Raw genomic sequence first — 26,312 nt, 5'->3', positions numbered from 1 at the left:
AAGGTGCAAATGAAAAAAAGAATCCCAAGTGACGTCTGCAAATAAGACAGCAAGCAATGATTAAAATGATTAAATGAGCAAAAGGCACAGAAGGCAACATGTTCTTCCCACAGGCTTTTACACAAGGCACACAGAATCATCATTCTGCACATTCACATCCACAAAACCAATATTTTCTGCTCCTCATAACGTATTATAGTAGACTACATTTATGTACTCAGCATTTGTAAAATTACTCAAACACACAAATCGTTGGTATCAAATTTAGATAATGAGGTCTTCCTATGGAATGGTCTTAGAATCAGTATTAAGCAGGCTTTTCTATTGCCCAGGAATGCACCAAAATTGCTGTTGCTTTTTATACTGCAGGACAAGCAGTTTCTTGCTCCTTTATATAAGACTCCTAAAACAGAAAAAAATGCTTTCCAGGGAGGAAGACAAAAATTGGTTTAACTGCAGTCAATCTAAAACAAATTAAATCCCTTCCACCCAAAATTACTCTGCTGCAGATGTCAATGACTCTTTCTAACATTTTAATATTTTAATGTAAAATGGCTAAAATATTATTTAATAAAATAATAAATGTTATTTTTGCACTTGAGCAGAACCTCTTGATTAATTTAGAATTACTTAAGACGCACAGCATTTTGAAGATTAGCTCATTGCTGCTAAATGTCACTTTAATATGTTTGTTTTATTTGCATATAAACTGCAAAAAGCTACTGCCTGTATTTCTCTTAAAGATCTCGTTATAGCTCTGGCACACTTTTATCTAAATGCCCTATGCAAATTTCAAAGAGATAGCAGAAGACTGTGATTAGACGGGGATAAAAAATGTCTCATGCTAAATATGATTTCTGGATAAACAGGACTAATAGGCAGTATATAAAACATCAAGACAAGTGGAATTCCTGCTGAAGGTGACATGTAGTAAGAATAACTACAACAAATGTGTATACAGTGAACACTGATGATTTAAAAACCTACAGAAACTAGAAAACAACCCTAATGGATTGAATTCAGTTAATTTTCTCAAACACAAAAGGCACAAATCTCTCATTTTCTCCATCTCAGACTTTTTCTAACATTCAGGAATCATCTTGAAGTTACCTATTAGAGCTCCATTAGCGGGCAAATGCAGCAGTCTTTATAATGACACTCTTACTTTCATACTGAACAAATCAGCACCACTGAGATCTCAACAGCCTGTTTTTTAACCACAGTGCCCTTTGGTTCAACAGTTACCTAAGAGCTCTAATAACAACTTGTTTGTCCCTTGAGCATTAATGGGTACATCTGCTTGTTTTGAAGAATGAGAGGGTCACGTGCGGACCCACACACTCTACTGTGGTAGTCTAGGAGTTTTCAAAAGCCAACCCAGTCACCCTCCCTAAAAGACCAAGGGACTGAAGTATCATGCAATAAGGGCCAACGTCACGCAGGCAATTCTCATCTAAAGAAGCTATGAACTAAAACTAGGCTTACTGCATTTATTTAGATAACCTTATTGAACACCCAGAATGATGGGCATCATTATAAACAACTACAAAAACCAAATAACACAACTTAAAAGAATAAATACATGTTAAAAACAAACAATACACCTACCCATACAACAATACGCGCACGCGCACACGCACACGCACACGCACACGCACACGCGCACGCACGCACACACACACACACACACACACACACACACACACACACACCCCTCGCTCTACCCCAAATGACACTATGATTACACTGATCCATTATGTTCAGACAGGGAACAGTCACGTAGCTGCGTTTAATTTACCGATTGCACAGGAAACAAAGGATTTCTTGGAAACATTTTTCTTGGCCACAGGCATTCTACATCGCCTCTCTGAAGGTAGCAGATGGAAACGGGAATGAAGAGGGTGGGGGGGGGTCATGAATGATCAGCTGAGCTTTCTTTTTAAACTGCAATATAATACAGCTCTTTTAGCTGTTTCTGTGGTTGTCTAATTCTTTCACTAGCAATATGAACAATTCTGCCCAAATTCCCTTTACTCTAGATGCTTTTATACACACCATGATACCAAATGAAAGGATGCTTTTATTAACATTCTATAAATCCTCTCTAAGACATTTTGACTCACCCCAAAACCTCTCAGCTTCCATATAAAAAATATTCACTGACTTCTTAAAAGTGCAGTTGGTATTCTCTGCACAGTAATATTAATCTATTGCTGTTCCTAGGAATTTGAAACACTGAACAACCTCCACAGATTGCTCAATAAGGGTTAAGAAGCATTCTGTATTCAAGAAAAAAAAAATAGTTTAAAAAAGATTTTAGCCTGGCTGCAAGCAGACACTTGAAAAAACTGCTAAACCAGTTGCTGGGCATTTAATGGTTCAAACTGCTGAATAGTGGCAGTTGCATTTGTTTCTGTGACCTTATCACTTAACTCCAATAATGAGGTGCTCTGGCTTGCCTTAGCACTTTTTAGTATTCAGAAATGCAATTGCATAAAGACCTTCACCTACTGTACATCTTGGCAATACTAACCTGACTACCATACTGCCCAGGTTGTTGGGTAGATAGTTCAACTCGAACTTGATAGCCAGGAGACAGGGTGTGAAAGAGATCACAATTTTAAATGACCAATTCAGACCCCGCCTCCTCATTCAACAACTTAGCATATGGATGTGGATGTATCACAGCTAAATTAAAGGCTTATCTTGTCTTGTGTTGCCCAGCGCCACAATGCCTTATCTGTGCTTTTGACATGTCAAGGACAGACTGCTGTAACAGTTATTTTCTGGCTGTTCTGACAGATGACTTACTTAAGCATCCACCACTGGGTCAAAATTCATCAGGCCACTTGCTCTCACAAAAAGAAAAAGAAAAAAAACATAATATTTCACAGATTCTGTACAAAGGTCACTGGCTCTCCAAGTTGCCTGAACTTGGAAAGATGAATGAGATGGAAGGAGCATCACCAGCTTGTTGCGGGGAGTGTTGCGTTCACCACCACCTGACCAGGAGTCTCTGACCACAGTCCTCCACAGCCCTACATCACGTATGTCTAAAGACCTGCAACAATTTAACTGTGATTAGTTAAATGGGTCATTTGTTGAATTAAGTACTTCTGATATTATCTGGAACTAAAATCAAAATACATTTAAATCCTTCAGGACCAGTGCCCCCTCAGCAAAGAAATACGCAATTGATCAATAATTACAAGTGGTCGTAATATTCAAAGGCTGTGTTATTTAGGGTGACCGACACGACTGACTGGACTGGAGCTCTCTCCGGGACCAGGACTGGAGACATTAACAGTTTACTGTGTTGCACCAGCGTAATTCCAGTGGAATAAATCACACTGCAACCACGGCAGACTATAAGAATTATGGTAAACCTAGAAGGAAACTGCAGGAAACCATCTCAAGTCAAATACATTTTACAAATCAGCTGTTTAAAACCAAGACCCGAGACTCATTCCGACTGGTCTCTGCCAGTCTTTTATCATATCCTTATTAACATTTCTCTAGTGTGGTTTTTAATTCAGCCTTAACTCTCCGACTCATTTACTGCTTTAATTTAATTCTATCATACTGTAATCAAGTTACCAAATATATTCATATTCTTATCTCATTCACTACATGTAATTTAATAGATTTTATGTTTTAGATTTATGAATTATGCATTTTTGTTGTAGCTGCACTGAGCCAAGTATTTTTGTTTTTTTACATATGGCATTCTTCATTGTTCGTTGTTGTTATTATTAGGAAATACAGAATTTAACACTTGAAAATAGAGACGGGGCTTTCAAGAACAACACAGATGGCTTTAGGTTATTTGATCACTCCAAGGAAGAGTGAGAAATAAGAAGGGTAGATTAAAATTTAAAAGTAGCCGAAGGGTTACCTTTTAATCTCTTCATTAAATATTACTACACATATTACCCATAGCGATGCAATCAGTTCTTGATGTCTGAATGCGGGCTGTGAGTTTGGGAGCTCACAAACACGAATTACTGAAGATTTAAGACACGGATGAGCAGCACCACAAGAACAAGCCAGCTCGTTTAAAATCAATACAGTAACAGCACATAATACACAGCCGCATGGCATGGAAATCTCCGGCACGCAGAAAAGAGGGGAATTTGATCCGCCCACGGCACTTTATGCGGGATAACATATCTATCAAAGCTGAGGCAAAAAAATGAGGGAGCTCCAGACTCCTTACCTGATTTTACCACTCAAATCAAGCAGGCAGCCAGTGGAGGCCAGAGATGATTGTGAGTCTCCCACTCTACCTTATTCTGGTACCCAAGCAAACCTCGACCAAACTCCTGCCCCTGGGCCTGCCAAGCACACAGGCTCTCTTCCAATTACTGCTAAAGAAAGGGAAGGCAGGGACAGAGACAGAGGCCTCTCATGGAGTCTGATTTCAGCCCTCCTTCAACTGGCAGTGCGGTGCTTCAAAACGAACTGCCCGAAGAGAGCCGCAGTTACTGGTGATACACTGGTGAAGAGCAAGAGAATGAGTAGTATCACAGAAGGGGGAAAAGCCATCAGATCACTGGCTGTACGAGTTTAACTCTGCAGGTCTGGGAGAGCAGGCAGAGGTATTTAAGAAACCAGGTATCTTCTGGAAAACTCCAGGAAGTGAAAAGACGGACCACATCTTTTAAGCAAGCCCATTATTGCCGTTTTACAGAAACCAACAAGCATAAGTCAGGATGAATACAACTTTATTGTCCTCTGCGCACCAATAATGCTTAAAGAGCAAGTGTTTAAAAAGTGAAGCTGAAATTGCGGCGTTCCTCTTTCAGGGTTCTGTCCCTACTGTATGAGTTTTGAAAACAACACACTAGAAAGATTATATTGGTAGGATCGGTCATGTTCCAATAATACAGCAAAGCAATACAGTATGCTCTCAGAATAAAAACCAGAATTCCAAATACTATCAAAATGGAAGTCATCGTTCTTTTTCTGCAATTTCTCTCACGGGATCAATAAAGTATCTATCTATCTTTTGTCTTCTGTATGTAAACGTTTTGCACAGTGTAGGTCGTTTCATTTTATGTGGGAAGGCAGTTGTTACATTCGGAGCTCAATAAACTCGACCTTGAGTCTGGACATTTCACTATGCTTTGAGCGTAAGAAAAGTTCAAGAGAAAAAAAATCAGCTTCCAAATGAATATATATTGTTTGGTTAAGATTGTAAAAATACCTTCATAAAATACCCATTAAATGCTTAGCGAACAGACCATTGTATATTACATTATTTATCAATTTGTGGTGGAGTGATACAGTACACTAACAACATGTGTTTTAATTTTTAAAATAATCTTTTTATATGGCTTTCGCGGACAAAAAGTAGTCTGCTGCCTTTACATCCATGCAATGTTTACTTCTACTAATGAAAATTCAACACACGCTCTTGTCAAAATAACGTTTTTCTTTCACATCAGCGTGCTGGTCGGATAGACATTGTCTCGGGTGTCGGCTACGCTATTATTTTAGTAAAGACGGAACGGTTGAATTCTTAATGAAACTCCTCGAGTCCCTCCAGAGCTCGTTATGAGGAATAAATCATTCAGCAGTGGAGGTGAGCCCGAGCAGCGCGAGGAACCGGGAGAACAGAGTGGTGCTCGCGCTCACCCACAGCTGGAGAGCAGCACATCAGCATCCGCCACATGTCGCGGTACAACACCGGGACGCGTCCGTAAGGCTGGAGAGGAGGTGTCACTGAACACTTCTTTCCACGGCTAATCAGTAACGTGCGGTCACATTAACTCGCCGCACTTCGGGACTCCGCAAGAAGCTTTTTTTTTTGTAAGAGACAGACGTGTAGCTGATCATTCCATGGAACTGCGGGAGTCACTTCAAAGCGACGGCAGGCTCAGCAACCTTAGCTAGACATCCCTTTGAATAATAATACAAAGTGCTGCACGCTTGACATCCGGTAATAAACGTACACATACAGTACAAAGACAACACCACCTCTCTGAACACATCACGTCCTAAGTGCAAATGTAATTTTAAAAGTATACGTTTGTTAAATGCAATATTAAGGACTTTTATGTCCCTTATTGATCAAACTGTTTTGAAAACCAAATACAGCTCACAGAAATGTTAATTGCTCGGTTACCAGTGTGTGAAAATGACATTCCACGAACAGAAGTCTGAGAAATGTACTGCAATAAATAGCAGTTGGGAATACTAGATAACTCGGGCTTACATATTAGGAAAATCATTTTTAGACAGCATTCCTCAAAGCAATGAATTATTCAGCTAAGTAAAGCCAACCAAGCGCGTTGAGAATTTGCAATAGCGAAGTGTCTTTCATACAGAAATAAGCAAATCCTCGCTTTTCGTTAACGTGAAATTTTAGATTGTAAATAAAATGCACGCTGAATTTTAAACAATGGTTTTAAATGGATTTTTCCCACTGCATTAATCACCTAGAATACAAAAGGCAAATGCATGTTCATATTTGAGGTAAACCTAACCGCTTACCTGAAAGAAAGACGCCGTTTCAATAGAAGAAATCCCGTCTTCGTTTAGTAATGAAAGTAGGGACAGCTCGATTAGCACTTGCTATTGTGTCCCGGTATCACAGCCCCACACTGAGGATTGCTAATTAACCCCGGCATCGGCATAGCAGAATACCACCGCTGATAGGAAATCGCCCGGGAACCTGTGTTTGTAATACGGGCAACGCCGCAGTTCCCAGGCAGATAATTGTACTGTAGAACAACAGACCACCACCAGCTCGCAGCCCGGGAACCTGAATCTTCTTATTACCCATACACGACTGTAGCTGGGGATCCCGGACTTTTTCTGTTTGGTAAAAGTGTGACTGTTCTGAAGCAGCCCCTCACTATGTAAAAGAAAAACAGTAAAACTTTGAAAATTTAATTAAAACGTCGACCCATTAATGTGAGCGCCATTCAAATACGAAACATATAAACGTGTTTAACCTGCGCTATAACATCCATCGATTTTCCAGAACCATTCAGTCCATGGACAGAGTGCTGGAGCCTAAAGAGGCAATTAACCAACCATATCATTCATTTATTTTTACTATGAAGTTCAATCTCCCAAAGGTTTCAGAGCTGATAGCTCCCCTACCCCAACCCAAAATAAATTCTAATTACCAAGCTAACCGTTCAATTAATAAAGTAAAGAATAATTTAGTAAAAACACAAACCAGATGAAACCCTGGGGATCAGGGGGATCTCAATAAATCCTTTATATCCCAGGAAGATATATATAAGGAATGAGGAAAGACTGACCAGCCTACAGGGCAGTCTCTACCCCGAGTTTGCTAATGGAATGAACACAGTAGTAGTGTCTAGGCTGCTTCACAGCTCTCAAACGTCATGGGTCTGAAACCCACGATGAGGCCACACACCCTCTGGAGAATGGCGTGTTACCCTGATAGCTCCAGATAACCCAACTGCAGAAAATAATCCAAAAACCCTACTGTAAAGAAAATAGTCATCCAAAACAACAGCTGGATCCGTTTGACACTTTCTCCCTGGGGACAGTATCCTGTCCCTTTATGAGGTCTGTGAAGGTCCTATTTTCCAGGATTTAAGATCACTGCTAAATCCCGGAAAAGAAGTGGCGTGGAAGAGGGGGAAAATATTTTAACCCTCAACACAGTTCGCTGATGCTTAGTTGTGAAAAGACGAGTTTCTCTCCCCACACAATCGGTTCCAAAAACAACAAAAGAGAAATACACCCCCCAGTCGTAAACACACAGAGGAAGTGTGATACAAATGAGCATGTGCAACGTCTCCTAGCTTTAAGACTGACGCCTGATTTAGGAGTTGTCTCACATTTTTAAATCCTGCCAACCAGACGCCTCTGCTAGAGTGGTATTAAAATGTGTAATTCTTCCCGTTTAGCTGCTATTTCCATGGTCCGCGTCTGTCCGTCTTAAACCCAGACAGATGGGTAGTGTCTCCTGACGGCTCAGCGATAACGACCCTGCTCCTCTTTCCCCTAGTTGTTATCATAGTGGAATACAGGAGAGCGGCCGATGGGTGCACACCCATGTGAAAGAAAAGAAAAAATGGAGGAAACCAGGATAATGACTGAATTCCTGTCAAAGAGGATCCCCTTAGTAAACCTTTCAAATGTATCGCTTCCACCTTTTTTATTTCCATTCCCATCACAGTGAAGGCAGGTTAGAGTGATAGATTGTGCAAATCCCTAATCAGGGACGCAGTGCACTGAGGCAGAAGTCATAAATCCGTCGGCTAAGGGGTAACTGCCCCCACCAGCAGGATAAGGTCAGCTGTGCTCCACATCACTGCCACTTACGGGATGTTACTACATTCTGGACCTTCAGTCAGGGCCAGCAGAAGTCCAATCACTTCACCGCCGGCATGATCACATGGATCTGGGGTTCTGGACCTGCTTCTCAGACACGTGTCCACCAAACCCCCCCCCCCCCCCGATAGCAGGCTGTGTGGTGGGCTCTCAGACTGGTGCTCCCACAGACATCTGTGCAATGGCAGATTACGTCATTTCGTTTTCCCATCACCCCAACTGCGTTCAGACATTTAAAAGTCTCCCACCTGCATTATGGGACGCAGAAAAAGCAGAACATCAATTTCTACTTGCTTTTCACACACCTTTTAGCACACCAAAATCAGTATTACACAGAAACGGTGAACAGGAACAGGGATTTTTAATAAAAGGCTACAATTCATTTCAATATGATAACAAGAAAGCTAGAGGGACACATAAGAATGGTTATTTCAATTTTAAGCAAAGAGCAAAGACGGAAATGCAACTAATATTGTGCATTATCTTTTTCACCGCTTTGGGGATACATTTCCATCTTGCATTTATTACTCAATGTTTTGCAGCACCTATATCAGCAAACGGAACTGTATCAGTATGACTGAATGAAACTCATCAATACAATATCTCATTTCATATTTCTCCAAAGCGTCATTGGGAGCAGACCACTGAGCATTGCTGCCTCCCAGCTCTTCAGTTCTGGGTTCAAGTCTGTCCTGGGGGGCCCCCTTGGGTGTGTGAAGTTTGCCATGTGCTCTTCGCTAGGTGCTCTGACCTCCTCCTGCTGTCCAGAGAGGTTGTCTAGGTTGTTGTCCACGTCTGTGCACGCCCTGCAAAGCACTGGAATACCTTCCAGGGTGTATCCTGCCCTGTGCCCACTGTCAGCCAGGTATGACTCAACATGACACCGTAGTGGATGAAGCAGTTGCTCTGGGTGGATGAACGAAGCATCTTCAAGAACTATTTACATTTTTAGAATAACACAGTTTCATAGAAACTGAAAATGATTTAACACTGTTGAACACTTTCAAGGAATTACTCTACTATAGCACTCTAGTCTCCTAAATGGGTGGTGTTGTGTAATCTCAGTAAATGTCTGCAACACAATACACGCCTGATATACCAACCTCAATAAAGGATGTACCAGTAATTAAGGACAATACAAAACTCATTCAGTTACACAATACATGATGTTAAAGTTTCTGTAAGATCAATGAAAGGCATAGGCATATTTTATACAATTAACATAACTGATTCAAAAAATTGACAGTACATTCAGAATTTGGAAAAATTATCAGAAATTGTTACTTGCTTTAAACAGATCTCAATAATCAACAAAAACATTTGAAAAATTAATCTTTTATGTGTAGAAAGAAACACCTCATTCTTTGTACTTCAGTTTGGGTCCTTGTGAGCACACTGTATATCCTCTACAGCATTACCTCTAGAATCCTACCAATAGTTAATATTGAATGCCACTCATTTATCTTACCCTTACAGTACCTTCACAGAAACATGAAAGCAAACTCCTTCATTTACATATATTATAATACTCAACTGTATCTTGAAAAGTGTTTAGTATGAAGTAGCACAGTCAAATAGACAAGATGGCATCTGACTCATTAACACGACCTACAGTATACCATCACGAAACCAGTGTTTAAACAGGTGACGAGAATAAATTAAGACCACTCAAGTCTAATCTGTTACTGCAACTTAAATAAAAAGGCTAGCTTTTCAATTGGACCTCATGGCTCTCCAGTGCAACATTGCTGAAACTCCACAACACATCCATATTTCTGAATAATTAATGTTGGCTTACAAACTCTCCATGGGTCAAAAGCTGAAAAAAGGAAAGCCCCTCCCACCACCCCACCAAGTCCAGGGAGTTAAGCCTAAGAAGTGGTGCAGCAGATTTGCTTGTAGCTGTCACTTTCCTACAAATGTGCTTTTATCCCACATAAAGTGACCTGAAAATACTTTCAGCTCAGCAGTAGCTGCGATACTGTGGGTGGATATTAATATAGAACCTATCTCAGCTTCTGAACACAATTTAGAACACCCATTGCCTGCACTGTGGCACCTCTGCAGTCATGCTACCTACTCCCATCTGTGACAATTGCTAGTTACTTCATATTAACAAGGGGAATGTTTCTTTCCACTCTTTAGATGTACAGTATGGACTGTCCATCCCAGTACTCACTGCTTGGATTTTAAGAGCCCTTAATTGTGTCTTAACCAGGCTGGCTCTACCGCACTAAAATATGAATGCAGAAACTGGCACTTGTCAAATCAAATATAAAATGGATTCATAGTGCAACACTCTTCACTAGAAATATAAAACCTATTTCAAGTACAGCACAAAATACGGTCTTTAAAAATCCTCAGGCAATGAGAGACCAGTGTGTTGGCTGTATACTCATGGCTTGCAAGCTATTTCATAAAAGATCAAGCCTTTCCAAAATCTCAATTCTGCTCAGAAACTTTTTCTTTGTTCTTAAGTGTTGGAAGCCTTAGCAGTCAGCTGGTCCTTAAACATGTCAAATCAATCAAGCAATTGAACGGAGACCTACAGGGACTGCAGGTACTGTATATGAGCACACAATGAAGCAAGTCTGATGAGGCAGGCAGTCTAGAAACAACCTAGGAGTAAGGTCTCCGAGAGTCATATTGCTGTATATAAATGGAAAAAAAAAAAACAACTTTGCAGGCTCATTGACATAACGCTTAGAAACCCTGAAATGCCCTATTTTCTACCCAAAGGAAAGTACAGAGCAGCTGGTTAATTATAGGATCACAGCAAGGTTCTGCAGAACACACTACTCTGCAGAAAAAGAAACATTTGCAAAATACTGAGATCTGTTGGAAGTGTGCAATAACACAAAGAGCAGGTATTAATACAAAACGTGCAATACTTTACATCAAACAAATGCCTGGGAGCAGCTTACAGCTAATATATGAAGATTGATTCCCCAGTCGAGAACTGGTGGAACAAATTAAAATGTCGAAGCAGCTGAATTTGCAGATTTTATGGCCCTATGATAACCAATGTTGTGATCAATTTTAATAATAGATGCATGCATCAATGAGGGAACAGGCAGCACTGAGCCCATTTCCTGCACTGCATGTTGTGTTTCTACACTAAGTTTCAGTCCCATGTCATTTACCTTTATTTCATAATAATTAATCATAAACATCTAAACTCTGTATAACTATCTGAAACTGTCCATAAAAAGGATAACATTGAAATGGCTGTCTGCAAGCCTGTGTAACGTAGTCAGATGGCTTTTTTAACATTGAAACAATATTCTAACATTCTTACACTATTTGCATAATGAAATAATGAAATAAGAGTTATGAGATGCAATTCGATACACACTGCATTGTTTGACATAGCAGGATCAATGCTTAGAATTAAAATCCCTAAGCAATGGCATGCAGTTGGCTTTGTAAACAAATAAAAAATAAATTACATTTAATAAATTAATAAATTAAAGAGTTTTGCGTGAAGGGCAAAAGGGCAAAGCCCCAAAGGAATGTTGCAGATCCACATACATGTCTTATCCTAGAGCTTTAAAGTGTGAATGTTCATGCTTTCCATCTGACATCTGAAGTAATTCACAGGTTTGCTGAGCTGCAGCAGCAGCTGGGGAGGAATCGGCCTGCCAGCAGGGCTAAAACTGCTGATTTAGTTTTGAACAGAATCATTCAAAGCACTCCTTGAGCCATAACTCATCTCTGTCTGGAGGTGATAAAAGATGGCAACGGAATACCAGAAGAAACTAGGCATGCATTGTTTTCCCACGACACTCTCTTGTATTTTTTCATCTTAAACAAGGGCTGCTGCAGAGCTGATGATCAGCCTCAAAGGAACGATGAATTGTGTTAAGAGGAAATGCCATGTCACTCCAACTCTTCTGCAGAGGCGTGCATCCAAGTTAAATTCTTAAAGCTTGGATTCTAAATTGACAAACTACCCTGAAACATCTAAGAACTCTGCTGCATAAGAACAGCAAAGACTGTGAGTCTGAATATTCTAATATATTTACTATACTTAGCTAGATTTACCTGTAAATACAGGGAATGGAAATCAGGTAGTTTGAATACCTCTCCAGCTATACATGCTGAATTTTTTTTCTGCCTTCAATGTCAATGTATTATTTCATATTCTTTGAGATATGAAGGAATAGTCAGCAACTTAAATAATAATACAAAGGCAGAGACTACATCAGATTATTCACCTGATCAGACCCTTTCCAATGCTGCAGTAACTGGGGAATATTGATGTCATTAATCTATTTAACAGTCTATTTAAGGTAAATCTAAGGACCTAAGGAGAAGAAAGGGAACTTTAATCAGTGGGAAATTCATAAAAATAGAACATTTGTTTTTTTCAATTGGAGATCTACACACAATACATTAATCTTTCCCATTTCCTAAAAAAGACAACATTTCAAATCCAAACTGAAAAAGCAAAAGACAAATTCACAACTTGTGGAAATGTGATATCACACATTTATGAGAGAAGAGTCAAGAGTAGAAGGCAATAATACATAATGCCAAGAGATACACCATCCCAAGCCAGATTTCAGATGCATGATGACAGTATTTACCATGGTGTCTAGTGTATTACTCCAATTTTAATCAGGCGTCACTTTTATCCATTCATTTTCTAACTGCTTCACCCAATTCCGGGTCGCAGGGGAGCCAGAGCCTATCCAAGCCAACAATGGGAATAAGGCAGGATACAGCCTGGATGGGACACCAGAACACTGCAAGGTACACAAAGACCTGAGCACCCAGAGAAAACCCACATGAACATGGGGGGAACATACAAACTCCACACAGACAGCACCCCAGGACCGAATTGAACCCAGGGCCCCAGCGCTGCGAGGTAGCAACGCTAATCACTGCGCCACTGTCCCCCCTCGTTTCAATTTAATCCTGTTTCAAAATTAAAAAAACAGCTAATAACTTGAGATTCAAATCCGAAAAGCTGCATAATTAATGCACATTAGTTGAAAGAAACCCTCACTGTCACCGATTGCACTTTAAAGCAAAATTAATTCACATTATGTTACCATAAGAGCAAAATCCAATCATTGCCACATCAAATGTTAACTCATAACAGATATCAAGAAAAGTTATGCCCAATAAAAAAAAAGAGTCCCAAGATTTTAAAGGAAACAAAATCAATAGTCTCTGCAAATCGCAACTTATTTAGTTTTCTGGTATTTTCTGCGTGCACATCAGGTATAAAAACACAAAACAAATTATACACATTTTGCTGTAAACAGTGGTATGCATGTTTAATTTAACATTATGACCCATCAAGACAATTTGGGACAATTAATCCAGAAAAAATAAAAATGATCATTTTAGTATTCAACGGTATCCTAGCACAGTCTGAAACTGTGTTCTATCTGCTTTAGAAAAGAAGTAATATGTCCTTGATGTTGGCAGGCACAGTTGAATGAAAGGCAAAACAACACAGTTATTAATTTTCCCAATACACATGAAAATGTATTAACAAACAAAACAAAACTGTATTTTGCACTGTGTTATTATTTGGACCTTTTCTGGATCACTCCGCAATTAAGGAAAAAGGCATTGATCCTCATGTTTTCATTGATTTTGCATCACTGAATTGCCAAGACGTTTAGTAAGTTTTCAGAAAATCTTCAATGTGGTTGTCCTTTGTGGGTGCTCTCATCTATCGAGGTGGAGAGCACTGATCAGTCTCTAAAAGCTCTGCGTGCTCAGGCTTGCTCAAGCTCCACTAGCACCCCATCACAGTCTTTAGGGTGGAGAAACATCACTGGTTTACCATGCGCTCCTATTCGGGGCTCATCTGATAGAGTCCGAATCTTCTTAGCCTTTAAATCCATTATAGCAGCATTGATATCATCCACCTAAACAAACAAAAATGCATGTCTTCTTAGAGGATGTGCAAAAACACGAGTGCAGTAAAAAATAACTTAATGTATTAAACTTCAGCTACTGCATTCGAATAAATTGTTTTTTTTTCAGCTATTGGCATTACTAGTGCTTATACCTGCAGCCATATCACCCTGCAACTCACAACTGGCAACCCACTGAAGCTAAGCAGGTGTGAGCCTGGTCAGTACCTGGATGAGAGATCTCCTGGGAAAAACTAAGGTTGCTGCTGGAAGAGGTGTAAGTGGGGCCAGCAAGGGGCGCTCACCCTGCGGTCCATGTGGGTCCTAATGCCCCAGTATAGTGACGGGGACACTATACTGTAAACAGGCGCCGTCCTTCGGATGAGACGTAAAACCGAGGTCCTGACTCTCTGTGGTCATTAAAAATCCCAGGGCGTTTCTCGAAAAGAGTAGGGGTGTAACCCCGGTGTCCTGGCCAAATTTCCAATTGGCCCTTACCAATCATGGCCTCCTAATAATCCCTAATAATTACTCTGCTCTCCTCCCCACTGATATCTGATGTGTGGTGAGCGTTCTGGCGCACTATGGCTGCCGTCACATCATCCAGGTGGGGCTGCACATTGGTGGTGGTGGAGGGGAGTCCCCATTACCTGTAAAGCGCTTTGAGTGGAGTGTCCAGAAAAAGCGCTATATAAGTGTAAGAAACTATTATTATTATTATTATTATTATTATTATTATAGCATTTTAGGTTCTCCATGTTTGATATTTACAGTTTTACATCTGTATTCACGCTCTTTCATTAATAATTGGTTATGACTAAAAATACATTCTGGAGAGGGTTGAAAAATGGAAAGTAACTGAGAAACACTGCAGTTTTATCTACATCTCAAGCTACGAGATGCAATGACTCCAACATATAGCAATAAAAGAGGATATGACTTTTTCTTTTTCAATTTGACTGTTTAAACAGGTAATTAACAGTTGTATGACAGTATGGGAATATAATAATCCTTCCAAAAGAATCAAGAGTTTGAACTAAAACCTTGTCAAGGATCTGACATTGCTATTCCTCTTACACTTTATTAAAAGATAAACTACTTTTACTTTGTGGTAGGTAATTACCATAATCACTTTCATTCCTTTATAGAATGCAACCTCTAATTTGAAAAGAAAATTAAATCTATTTCTTGTTATTGAGATACTTTATAATTAGTTCGGGTGGGTAGCTGCGTCAGCATGCATAGGCTGCAAAGGAACAAGTAATAGGTTTATTCCATGCTGAAAAGAGAAGAAAGAAAACACAACATTTCGGCCATGGAGCCTTCTAGGCAAGCTCTGCAGCTTTTCTATGCTGATTAATTAATTTGCTGTTTGACCAATCACATGCTGTCTTAAAATAAACACAAAGAAGCAGCAATTGCATGTCCTTGTAAAGAATTAACACTTTTTTTCAGGTCTGGCTATATACAAATAAACAAAGTCCAATCATAAAGGAACTGTCAGATTGTCCAAAACACTTCTGCGATCATAGTAACCAGTCAATGGAGCATCTGGCTCAGGCCCTGCAAAACTCTCAATGCCACAGCTACCAGATACTGTTATTTTATCACCCACTCTGTTTTCTATCCAGCTTCGATTTGCATGTAAATTGGTCCTTATAAATTTTCCTCTTCACTGTAAAGAAATGAGGTGGGCTGTCTGCCCACAGTGACCAATCAAGACTGCTCACGCTTATCTGCTGGGTCTTTGCATATTAGCGCTCCAAAGGATTGCTAACCTCAATGCAGATGTGATGCATCCCACCAGCTTTGTTCTTCTGGAGGAATCCTGCGATGGGGCTCTTCTCTCCCAGGGGATGCAGAAGCTCCAGTTTGGTGTTACCCAGCTCCACAAACACAGTGTAAACCCCATGCTCCGGTAAGGGCACTGTCTCACTTACCCGGGCACCCAGCACCTCCCGATACAGAGAAGTAGCCTTCTCCAGATCTGGGACTGCAATGGCAACATGGTTCAGTCTACCTAGCTTCCAAATGGGTCCTGGCACACCCTGAGCCACAGGCTTTGACACTGAAAGTCTTCTGAATATTGGTACAGCACGATGTGAACTGCATAGCAAACCTGTAACTGAAAAACAAGAGTCTCCAGTGAGGGTGATCTGGCATAAATAAAAAGCAGGGCCCAAACTTCCTCTGTCCAAGAACCTCCTTTAAATATTACCCTGCAACACACACCTAGTAACCCACTGAAGGTCACCAGGTGTGAACCTGGCCAGTACCTGGATGGGAGACCTACTGGGAAAGCTAAGGTTGCTGCTGGAAGAGGTGTTAGTGAGACCAGTAGGGGGCACTCACCTTGCGGTTTGTGTGGGGCCTAATGCCCCATTAGATTAATGGATACACCATACTGTAAAAAAGGTGTCTTCCTTCAGATGAACTGAGGTCCCGACTCTCCATGGTCATTCAAAATGCCAGGGCATTTCTCTAAAAGAGCAGGGGTGTTACTGTATTGTAGGGGTGCGTCCTGGCCAAATCTCCCATTGGCCTTTACCAATCATGGCCTCCTAATAAACCCAATCTCTGAACTGGATTCATCATTCTGTTCTCATTCTCCTCCCCACTGATAGCTGGTGTGTGGTGAGAGTACTGGTGCACTATGGCTGCCGTCGCATCATCCAGGTGGGGCTGCACACTGGTGGTGGTGGAGGGGAGCCCCCATCACCTGTAAAGCACCTTGAGTGGAGTGACCAGAAAGTGCTATACAGTATAATTGTTAGGAATTATTAGTAGCAGCATTATAACATGAAGCTAAAAGGCTAGGTTTAAATAGCACTGTAACACCATCCCCAGGAGTGAACAAGGGTTTATTGAGAAAACTGATTTGTGAGAAATGATTCACGACTGAGTACGGTATGAAAATAGTTATAGTCTACAAAGCAGAGCTACTCCAATATCAAAATATATCAGTGCTTTATTTATGCTACTAATTATCTCTAATGGTATAGAACTATATTGACACCACTGACCATCAATTATATGATTAAAAAGAGCAGCTCAGCATAAAGCAACATGCACAGGCAGAGCTAAGGTACATGATCTACTGTTTTGAAAATATAGGCCTGGTAGTGGTTTAGCTACTTATAAAACAATGAAAGAGTTCCTTCCTCTTTAACTGCCAGGTGGTATCTGTTCATTGTCCCATTTTAAAATGTATAAATACTTTGATTGGAAGCAAGAATATGCGCAGTATAAGGTGAACATCAGAAAAGCAGAACACCTTCACAGGACTTTGAAGTTGAGGCTGAAAGAAATAAATGCTACCACCTGTGCACCTTCCTTGATCACGGAGACAGTCTGAGAATAAAATAATCAATACTCAAAAAGTCATAATTGCCATTTATGTCAGTACTTGTTTTTTACGTTTTAACATCACACGTTTCCTTTATCTCTTTTTTATTTCAAAACATCGCCTCCCGTGATCACATAATTTTAGGCTGCAGCCAATGAATAAGAGCTGTTCAATTAGTATTTGATGCAGAGGGAGAATGCTATAGATCAGTATTTATTGTTAACAAAAGGCAGCTATTAAATAATCGCGACTCCACAGCAAGTAATTAATTAATGCTGTTCATTTTCTGAATTTTCTAAAATGATGACTTATTTAATAATGTACATTTACTAAAAACCTAGCGCTCAGTTTACTCATTGGCTACTTTCAGTTTCACTGAAATTTAAATAGTCTGTTTTGGCTCAAAGTGACCGTTTTTTTCCGGAGCATGGTGGTTACCTAAGTACAATTGTTATTGGAAAAATAAAGTGTTTTCTGGAGAAAGGGACATCAAATCGCCTTTTTTAGTTTCATATTGGACTATTAATGCAAAAAAAGAAACGTAAAAGTTGTTTTAATTGGAAAGTTTAAAATAGTTACCATTACCACATACATGTCCCTCGCTTGGGCTTTGTTCTTTGTCCTTTCATAAAATAATACAGTAAAATCAGTAACTTACCGACAACCTTCAGCATGGACGCCGCCATTTTTAAATACAACTTTATTTAAAATGCTGTAGACAAAAATGCTTTCCACATTGAGATCTCGAAAATAATTAAAATTAAAAGATACAAACTCATCCGTTTAATGGAGTCCTTCTCTTCAGAACTGTGTTGTTGACGTTTTATTTAGATTTTTATTAACTAACTTGAAATTTATAAAGCTCCATACCTTATATTAGAGGGCAAATATTTTCTGTATATTTACATTATAAATAAAGCAAGATAGTATTAAAATGTCAGCATAAATAAGTCAAATTTAATTTAGGATAATAAATAAAAGGTTTCTGTTTCCTTTAACTGCCGGAACCAATGTTGTTCCATGAAATTTCTAGTCGGATTGCTTTCTCGTGGGTACTAAGTATCTAGGGGGAACGTGTTTTCCTCAGCTCTATAAGTTACCCATGTGAGTGTAGCAATGGCTGACCGGGAATTAGGATTTACTTTAGAAAGCTGTTTAAATATTTTAAACACAAACACTGCGCATCCGGAAAAGTTTTTAAGGTAAAATGTAGTTATCCATAATTGCAAATCAATCGCTCTGATATCAAATCTACCACGTCTGTCGTATGTGTGATGTGCCAGTGAAAATAGCTAGAACAGAACTTAATATTGTGTACATTATGTTTCAAACATTAGAAAAAAATTAATTGAGTAAGGCTTTAGAATGTTAACTTTAAACTGAATATAGAATGACGATACGATTACAGAAGAGGCAGTTGTCTTGTAACTAAAGTTCGTTTAGCATAGTAGGATTATAGAAATGTGAGAAGAACCTAATTAAATAAAATATTCGTGGTGATTCCTGTTGGATTTAATTTAGGATTCTTGAACATGAATAAGATTCATGTTCTTGACTGAAGTGCAAGGTAGCTACGCCTAAAATTAGCACAGTGACCGTGAATGTGCTGTATAATAAAACTTATTTAGGATTCCGTGTAATGAAGCCTTTTCAATATGCTGAGTTTGGAGTTGCTAGACACTTTACTTATATAAGCCCCTTTTGTTCATATATGACATAGTAATCGAGTATTTTAATTGTTTTCTTAATAAAGTGTCCAAGATGTGCTGGCTTCAGACTTCACCTCCCTCACGAAGACGCTGTACGATTTGCACAAGGCGCAGGAGCCGCCCGGGGCAGTGGGCAGCCCCTTGAAGGAGCTGGTGGTAGAAAACTTCGATGAGGAGCAAATCTGGCAGGAGCTGGAGCTGCAGAACACGGCCGCGCTGGCACAGTTTCAGAAGGCCGTCGGCCTTGCACTGCAGGACAAGGAGATCGGGTTTGATGAGGCGGAGGAGGAAGACCGGGAGGATGGCGGGAGTGAGGAGGAATCGGCCGCCGAGCTGAGTGGAGAGCTGGGAGGTGAGGACAGCGGTGAAGACGGAAGTGTGCAAGAAGAGGAGGAGGAGGAGGAGGAGAGGAGGGCATCGAAACCCAGAAAGGCTTCGGCAAAGTCCGAGGCACTAGAGAACTTCAGCGACGAGGACTTGGATGTGGACTTTGACGTGGACGCGCTGGAGAGACAGACCAAACGGGCAAGCGAAAGGACCAGGAGGCCGGGGGGTGGGGTGGGCTCGGTGGTGGATGACAGGTTTTTCAAGCTGGCCGACATGGAGGCATTCCTCGAAGACGTGGAAAACAAGGAGCAGCAGCGGGACGAGGGCGACGGCGAAATCGATTACTTTGAGGACATACTATCGGAGGAGGAAGAGGAGCTGGGACTGGAGCAGAAGACAGCTGGCAGAAAAAAAGGAAAGGTAACTGTTCCACCGCATGAGCAGAGAGCACACAGAACCCATACCGGACACCACAGCCACACACAGATGTACAAAATGAAATTCATTTACTTACAGGGGTACGACCTTTTTTCGCCTTTGTTTTTTTCCAGCAACAGAAAAGTTCAAGGGACCTAAAATACAAGGACTTCTTTGACCCAGTAGATGCAGATGTTGGCCAGAAAGGTCCAAATGAGGATGATGAAGACTTGGGGTCTGAGGAAGAGATTGATGAAGAGATGGAAGATGAGGAGGACATGGAGGAAGAGTAAGAAAAGAACGTGGTTTGATTGTATTTGATATCTACATTGATCCTTATTCATTTAGGCTGTGCATGATGTCACACTCTAACCAGTTTGGATTGAAGTTGTCACATTTGTTTCCACCCTTGTTTCTGGATTAGATATAGAGAATGGTAATACTGTAAAGTAGTACAAATACAACAGCCAATATGTACTGTCTAACTGCATATAATAATAAGTTTGGATGTACTGCCTTTGCGTTGAACAGCACTGCTAGTTCTGAACACAACAGAACCATTCTGTTCCATCTGCCTAAACATCTTGCCATGTTAGATGACCCCTATCTGGACTGTTTTGCTCTTTTTCTTGTAGGGAAGACATGGATGAGATTGAAGACAATGAAGAAAGCAGGCAAGCCAAGGAGGCCTTAAAGAGAGTGACCTTTAACCTATCTGATGACAGTGAAGGGGAAGAAGTGGAAAGCATCCTCGGAGGAAAGCAGCCGAGCACGGAAAAGGCAGAGCCCAAATCCTCCTTTGAGAAACGACAGGAAAAGGTATGTCACACAGACGACTGACTGTTTGTAACAGTTCATTTAATGGTTTCTTAGTAATATTTTAGTTAAGAACAAGGTTGTTTGTTTTTTAGATAATTCTTAACCATGAAGGTTGGGGAGGTTTGGCATCATTCAGTGAATACTTTATATATCTGAAATGTTGTTTAATTATGAGTTTGTGTTCTGTTGGGGAGAACTGAATTTGCAATACAGGCCATTCATTCTGAATTCAAGCAAAAGGTTTTAGAGAGCTGTCATGGTTGTTCTATATAGTTTGTATTACAGAATAAGAATCTAAAATGAAGATTTACGGTTTACGGTAGTTTCCTCTGAATATTTGTTCACAGTAAAAAAAAAAGTAGCCTGTCAAAAATAGTTGACTAGCTTGCATTAGTGCACATGTACATCTTGCAACTGTTTTGCAAATGCTCAGATGGCACAGAGGATTCGGGAGCTTGAGAAGGCAGCGTTGGAAGAGAAACCGTGGCAGCTGACAGGAGAAGTGTCAGCACAAAAGCGCCCAGAGAACAGTCTGCTGGAGGAGGACCTCATGTTCGAGCAGGCTGCCAGAATGGGTAGGTGGACCATCTTGTGTTTCTTGCCTGCTTCTCATTTCTCCTTGTCTAATTATGCTGAAGTCAAGCAAACTGCCAAAGAACCAATAGAGCTCTGCTGTGATTTATGTGTGCATAAGGTAAAGGACTGTGTGTTGCTGTACTTATTAATGTCTTGAATGTTTGCTTCCTCCTAAGCACCTGTGATCACTGAAGAGACCACTCTTCTGCTGGATGATATTATCAAGCAAAGGATCAAAGACCAGGTCAGTGCACCAAGAAACAATGCCTTCATTGTCTGAAATATGGGAGCTGTAGCAGGCTTGGCAGTATAAAGATGTTCTGATTGGGTTATTATTTGAGAAATCGGCAAACACTCATACGAGATAAAATGTCATCATGGGCTGCCTGACCTCGCAGATGAGGCTTGAGAACTTGTGGATGACCATCTGCTTGTGTTCATGCTGATTGCCTGTCTCCTTGTTAGGCATGGGACGATGTGATTCGCAAAGAAAAGCCTAAAGAGGATGCCTTTGAGTACAAGAAGAGGCTGACGCTGGACCATGAAAAAAGCAAGCTCAGCTTGGCAGAGGTGTACGAACAGGAATACCTGAAGCAGACTCAGGTAGGAAAGCTGACAGTCCACTTTTGGCTGTGTGGTAGTAATTGCTTGGATTTATATAGCGGTTTTTATATGACAGGATCTAAGTGCTTTACATATAGGAAAGGGCCCACTTCACCCCTCACTGAAGAGCCCTGGGTAAGATTTGTCTGCTGGTCTTCACCATCTTCTTCACTACACAAACTGGTTGAATAATGGGAGAACTTTAATTAGTCCATCTTGTACCAACCCAGAGTGAAATTTAGCACCCCTCCTGTTTCCAAAAGTGCTGTGAGATCTCTAAGGACCAAAAGTTCTGTTGCTGGACTGGATTGACACTGAACATCACTTCTGTGCTGTTGTAAAGGTTCTCTTAACACGTTGTATTTCATTTTTAGCAAAAGAAAGAGGAAGAGGAAAACCCAGCGCACGCGGAAATACAGAAACTGATGGATTCTCTTTTCCTGAAACTCGATGGACTTTCGAACTTCCGCTTCACTCCTAGACCGGTGAGTTAACGTGTCTCTGCTGGAGTTCGCGTGATTCTTCGCCTGTGTCCACGAGACCAGTCAGGACAGCCCAAACACAGACAGTCCGGTCTCAGAGAAGACAAATGGTATTAAATTTCTCAGTGGCTGACTTTTTCCTTGTGCTGCTTTCGTGTAATTATTAGTCTAAATTAATTGTCACTTCACTCACTCTGTGTTGTTGGTTTATCAGAAAGATCTTTTATCTAATGATGAATATATCTCAAATTCATTGAGGCTACTCATGTTTGCTTCCTTTACAGAATTAAATTATTTCGAGTGATGTGTCCCAATAAATCTGAACCAAAATGGATTAACCTTTGGAATAATAAACTATAAAACAATGGTTTAACCTGCTACAAACAGCCATTTTTTATTAGGAACAGTCATGTCAAACTATTGCCCTGATTTATTAGATCATCACTGAAGGACAATAAAACAGATGTAATTGGTTTTTACAGGCTTTATTAACTTGACTTTTTAATATGAAAAAAAAAAACAATTAGAAGTGTATTATCATTAATATTATCATGTTATATTTTGGAGCTGAAGTGCCAAACTACAAAATTGGAACAATTTTGTAATCACCAACTTTAATTTACTCTTACAGAATGCAGTAGTCTAAATGTCTAAAAGATTACTGATACAATTAATCTGACTTGTGAGTGCTCTGACTTTCAATCTGCAAACAATCATGATGGCAACTCAGGTGTAGCAAAGCTGGTTGTTAATTTTAATTAGGCCCAGTCGACGGCCTGGGAGTGTGTTCTCAGTGTGAATGCCTAAGGATGTTTTTTTTTTAATACTTGTCTTTTTCAGCCTGTGCCTGAAGTGAAGATTGTTTCGAATCTGCCATCCATCGCGATGGAAGAAGTGGCACCAGTCGGTGTCAGTGATGCCACTTTGCTGGCTCCAGAAGAGATCAAGGTAAGGCTGCAGCAAATACAAAAATCCTTGGCAGCTGTTTTGAATCGGTAACATACAATTGCACTTATCGTTATTTAGCAACCACGCTTGTTTGTTCAGAATTGGTCCAATTATGTCATACGAACAGTGACAAGCTGTCTCTGCTTGATCTAGACCTCAGACCACCAGGACACCCAGATCAGTGTGATGCTGATAGTACTTTAAATGAGATTGCTTGGACATTCTGTCACATAAGTGGCATGACTGTTACTACAGCCTGAGACTAATACAGATTAATACAAATCTTGTCCAGAAAACGTCAGATCAGGTGTTTCTTCCCAAGAGAGAGTTTTGGAAGTATAGAATGTAAATTCTATTCCAGATGTAAAAAAAAACTTGGCTTTCCTGGATCTAATCTGTGAGTGCGGGACGTCAAGCCTTTATGAACAAGCTCGAGTTGAAAGGCGGTGTTCACATCTCTTTCCCAAGTATGGCCCACCTGCAGTTTCTCACTGGGGCGATGGTGTTTCTCCTGTGCTCCAGGAAAAGAACAAAGCCGGCGACGTCGTGGGCGAATCCGAAAGGACGGCCACGGACAGGAAGCGAGAGAGGCGAAAGAAGAAGCTGCTGAAGCGGATCAGGCTGAAGAAGAAGGAGAAGCGGCAGAAGCCGGGCGAGCAGGCGCAGGCGGGGGACAAGAAGCTGTCCAAGGCGCAGGCGACGGAACAGCTGAAGAAAGTCACCAAAGGAGGCAAAGCGGCCCTGCTGAAGGTACGTGCGGGTTCATCTCTCTGCCACTGGCGGTATAAACAGAAAGTGCGGCTTAGCTTTTTCTCCCTTACAAGATGGGTGTTTTCAGTGTTTCGCAGCTGGCCGACAGCGGGTGGTTCCTTGCGGTGTCCTTAAAGAATTCCTGTTTGGTCCGCAGAAGCCACGCCCGTTGCGTTACCACTTAATTGAAATGTTGAATGTGAAGTGAGAAAAGTCAGTGGCTGGGTTGATCAGTTGTGTAATTGGGCGCCGCAGCGACCCAGAAGGGCCTCTAGCAGTGGATGCTCTTGCCCTTTCATGCCGCTGCCCAGCTCTCTGCCTAACAGCCTTGGTGTCGTGTGTTTGAACAGGATGAGGGGAAAGACAAGGCTCTGCGCTCCTCCCAGGCCTTCTTCTCCGAGCTGCAGGACCAGGTGAAGATGCAGATCAAGGGCGCCAAGAACCAAGTGGCCAAGAAAAGCAAACGGAAAGAAGTTTCGGCCAGCAAGCTGAAGTTATAGTGTTAGAATGCAGAGGATGTCTTTGTACAGCCTTCTTGATTTTTATATTTGTGTACTGTATATTATTTACATCTTTACACGTTCACCTGAGCAGTCTTGGGGAATAAATCTACAGGGTCATGTCCATTGTTTTAAGGTGATTTTCAAGGTCAGAGTGTTTCCTCTTTTATGAGTCATCTCTGCACGAAGGTAAGAACGCAGGGAAAGGGACTAAAATTTCCGACTTTCTCCTGGTGTTTGTTGGGAAATTAAAAAAAAAATGACCCTGATTATTTTCTTACAAGGTGGCACAGTGGTTAGCATGGCTGTCTCGCAGCACTGGGGTCCTGGGTTCAGTTCCAGTTCTTGGGTGCTGTCTGCGTGGAGTTTGTATGTTCTCCCTGGGTTTCCTCTGGGTGCTCCGATTTCCCCCCACGGTCCGCAGTCATACTGGTAGGTTAATTGGCTTCTGGGAAAATTTGGCCCTGGTGTGAGTGCGAGTGCCTTTGTTGGTATCTGTGTGTGCCAGAAGATGGACTGGCATCCCATCCAGGGTATCCTGCCTTGTGTCTGCAGCTTGCTGAATTGGGTAAAGCCTATAGAAATGCATTTAACAGTGAACCCATAAAATACTTTAGTGTCAAGTTACGCTATGCAGTTAAATTAAGACCCACTACTGTATGTAACTGAGATTTCAGGTGGAACACATTCCAGAAGACACTGTGTGCTGCAGGAATTGCGTGGGACTTCCGCGATTTAATGTAAAGCAGAAAAAGAGGAAATTTGTTAGCCTAAATCATTGTTCAGCCTGTCCAGCACATTGATATTTAACTACAAGTCTGTTAAAGTCATCTATCATTTCAAAAGTAAAGCTTGAAATTAGTTTTTTGTTACACACTTCAGTGCCTGAAAAAAATATCTTTAATAAAATAATAAAATCCTGTTTTTCTTTAATTGGTGTTGCATCAGGCACTTCTTGTCTATAATTTGTACTTTGTAAAGGTTATGTTTTAATGCATTGCATAGCTACAGGGGATAATTTATTTTCACACACAAAAGGAAATTAAGTACTTTAAAACATATTCAAGGCCTCCGCCTACTTGAATTGAATTGTTCCAATATGCAGTGAAGCATGAAGAGCGTTGGTATTAAAACTGAGAATGAATCTGGGATGCCTCAGAAAAAGGATATTTTGTGGCATGATAACAATATGCTACCATCATCTTTTTTTATTCCCCAGTATCAAAAGTGCACCATTGTCAGCGTTAGTCATATTCAATATGTTGATAGTGTGTAAAATGTTATTGATTGTTGTTTCTAGACTCCAAACTATGTTTTAAATCGACACGTGTTTGAATATTGTGTACTGTATTGTACAATCTCTTCCCATACAAGTAAAGATAATCTTTATATTGGTTTAGAGCTGGGAGCTGAATCGACGTACGAGATGTAAAGGCGCGGGTTTAAGTTAATTCTACGATTGAAAGTAAAAAGAGAAAAACATTGTGCTTGTGGTGCATTCCGTACGTCGGGAAAAACATCACTATGTACACTGGTTGTGTAATTTTAATAAAATAAAAGGTTTACTACAGTACAAAGAAGTTATATTTTCTATGAATTACTAGCTAATTATAAGTAATATTTTATTAGATTGTAAGGAC

General features: G+C 40.6%; 3 protein-coding genes across 8 annotated transcripts in view; 1 reads left to right on the top strand and 2 right to left on the bottom strand.

The window, feature by feature from the left end:
• LOC148659095 (amyloid-beta A4 precursor protein-binding family A member 2-like) overlaps positions 1-6,660 on the bottom strand; it is an 88,899-nt gene extending 82,239 nt beyond the window's left edge. For 3 of the 6 annotated variants that reach the window (XM_088641000.1, XM_088641004.1, XM_088641002.1), the window contains exon 1: positions 6,496-6,660. The gene's annotated coding sequence lies outside the window, so the exon portion shown is untranslated. Of the gene's footprint in view, positions 1-4,216; positions 4,364-6,495 lie in introns of those variants that run through there. The other 3 variants (XM_088641005.1, XM_088641001.1, XM_088641003.1) reach the window with 3 other exon arrangements.
• A 2,003-nt stretch (positions 6,661-8,663) lies between these two features.
• On the bottom strand, positions 8,664-18,529 carry mcee (methylmalonyl CoA epimerase). The gene is made up of 3 exons (XM_088640998.1): positions 18,200-18,529; positions 15,974-16,320; positions 8,664-14,207 (listed from the first exon to the last, which is right to left on the bottom strand). Exons 1-3 carry the CDS (start codon positions 18,225-18,227, stop codon positions 14,055-14,057), a joined length of 528 nt encoding a protein of 175 aa, XP_088497124.1. The 5' UTR covers positions 18,228-18,529; the 3' UTR covers positions 8,664-14,054.
• Positions 18,530-18,584: 55 nt separating this feature from the next.
• Positions 18,585-26,252, top strand: mphosph10 (M-phase phosphoprotein 10 (U3 small nucleolar ribonucleoprotein)). The gene is made up of 11 exons (XM_088640997.1): positions 18,585-18,743; positions 19,295-19,997; positions 20,129-20,283; positions 20,630-20,813; positions 21,247-21,388; positions 21,566-21,633; positions 21,855-21,992; positions 22,367-22,477; positions 23,315-23,422; positions 23,945-24,172; positions 24,523-26,252. The coding sequence occupies exons 1-11, from the start codon at positions 18,658-18,660 to the stop codon at positions 24,670-24,672; spliced, it is 2,073 nt and encodes a 690-aa protein (XP_088497123.1). The 5' UTR covers positions 18,585-18,657; the 3' UTR covers positions 24,673-26,252.
• Positions 26,253-26,312: the final 60 nt, after the last annotated feature.

Source organism: Lepisosteus platostomus, chromosome 7 (assembly GCF_059453375.1).
Source record: "Lepisosteus platostomus isolate fLepPlt1 chromosome 7, fLepPlt1.hap1, whole genome shotgun sequence".
Lineage (NCBI taxonomy): Eukaryota > Metazoa > Chordata > Actinopteri > Semionotiformes > Lepisosteidae > Lepisosteus > Lepisosteus platostomus.
Note: the sequence above shows the minus strand (reverse complement) of the source record. Positions and strands in the feature narration are given on the sequence as shown.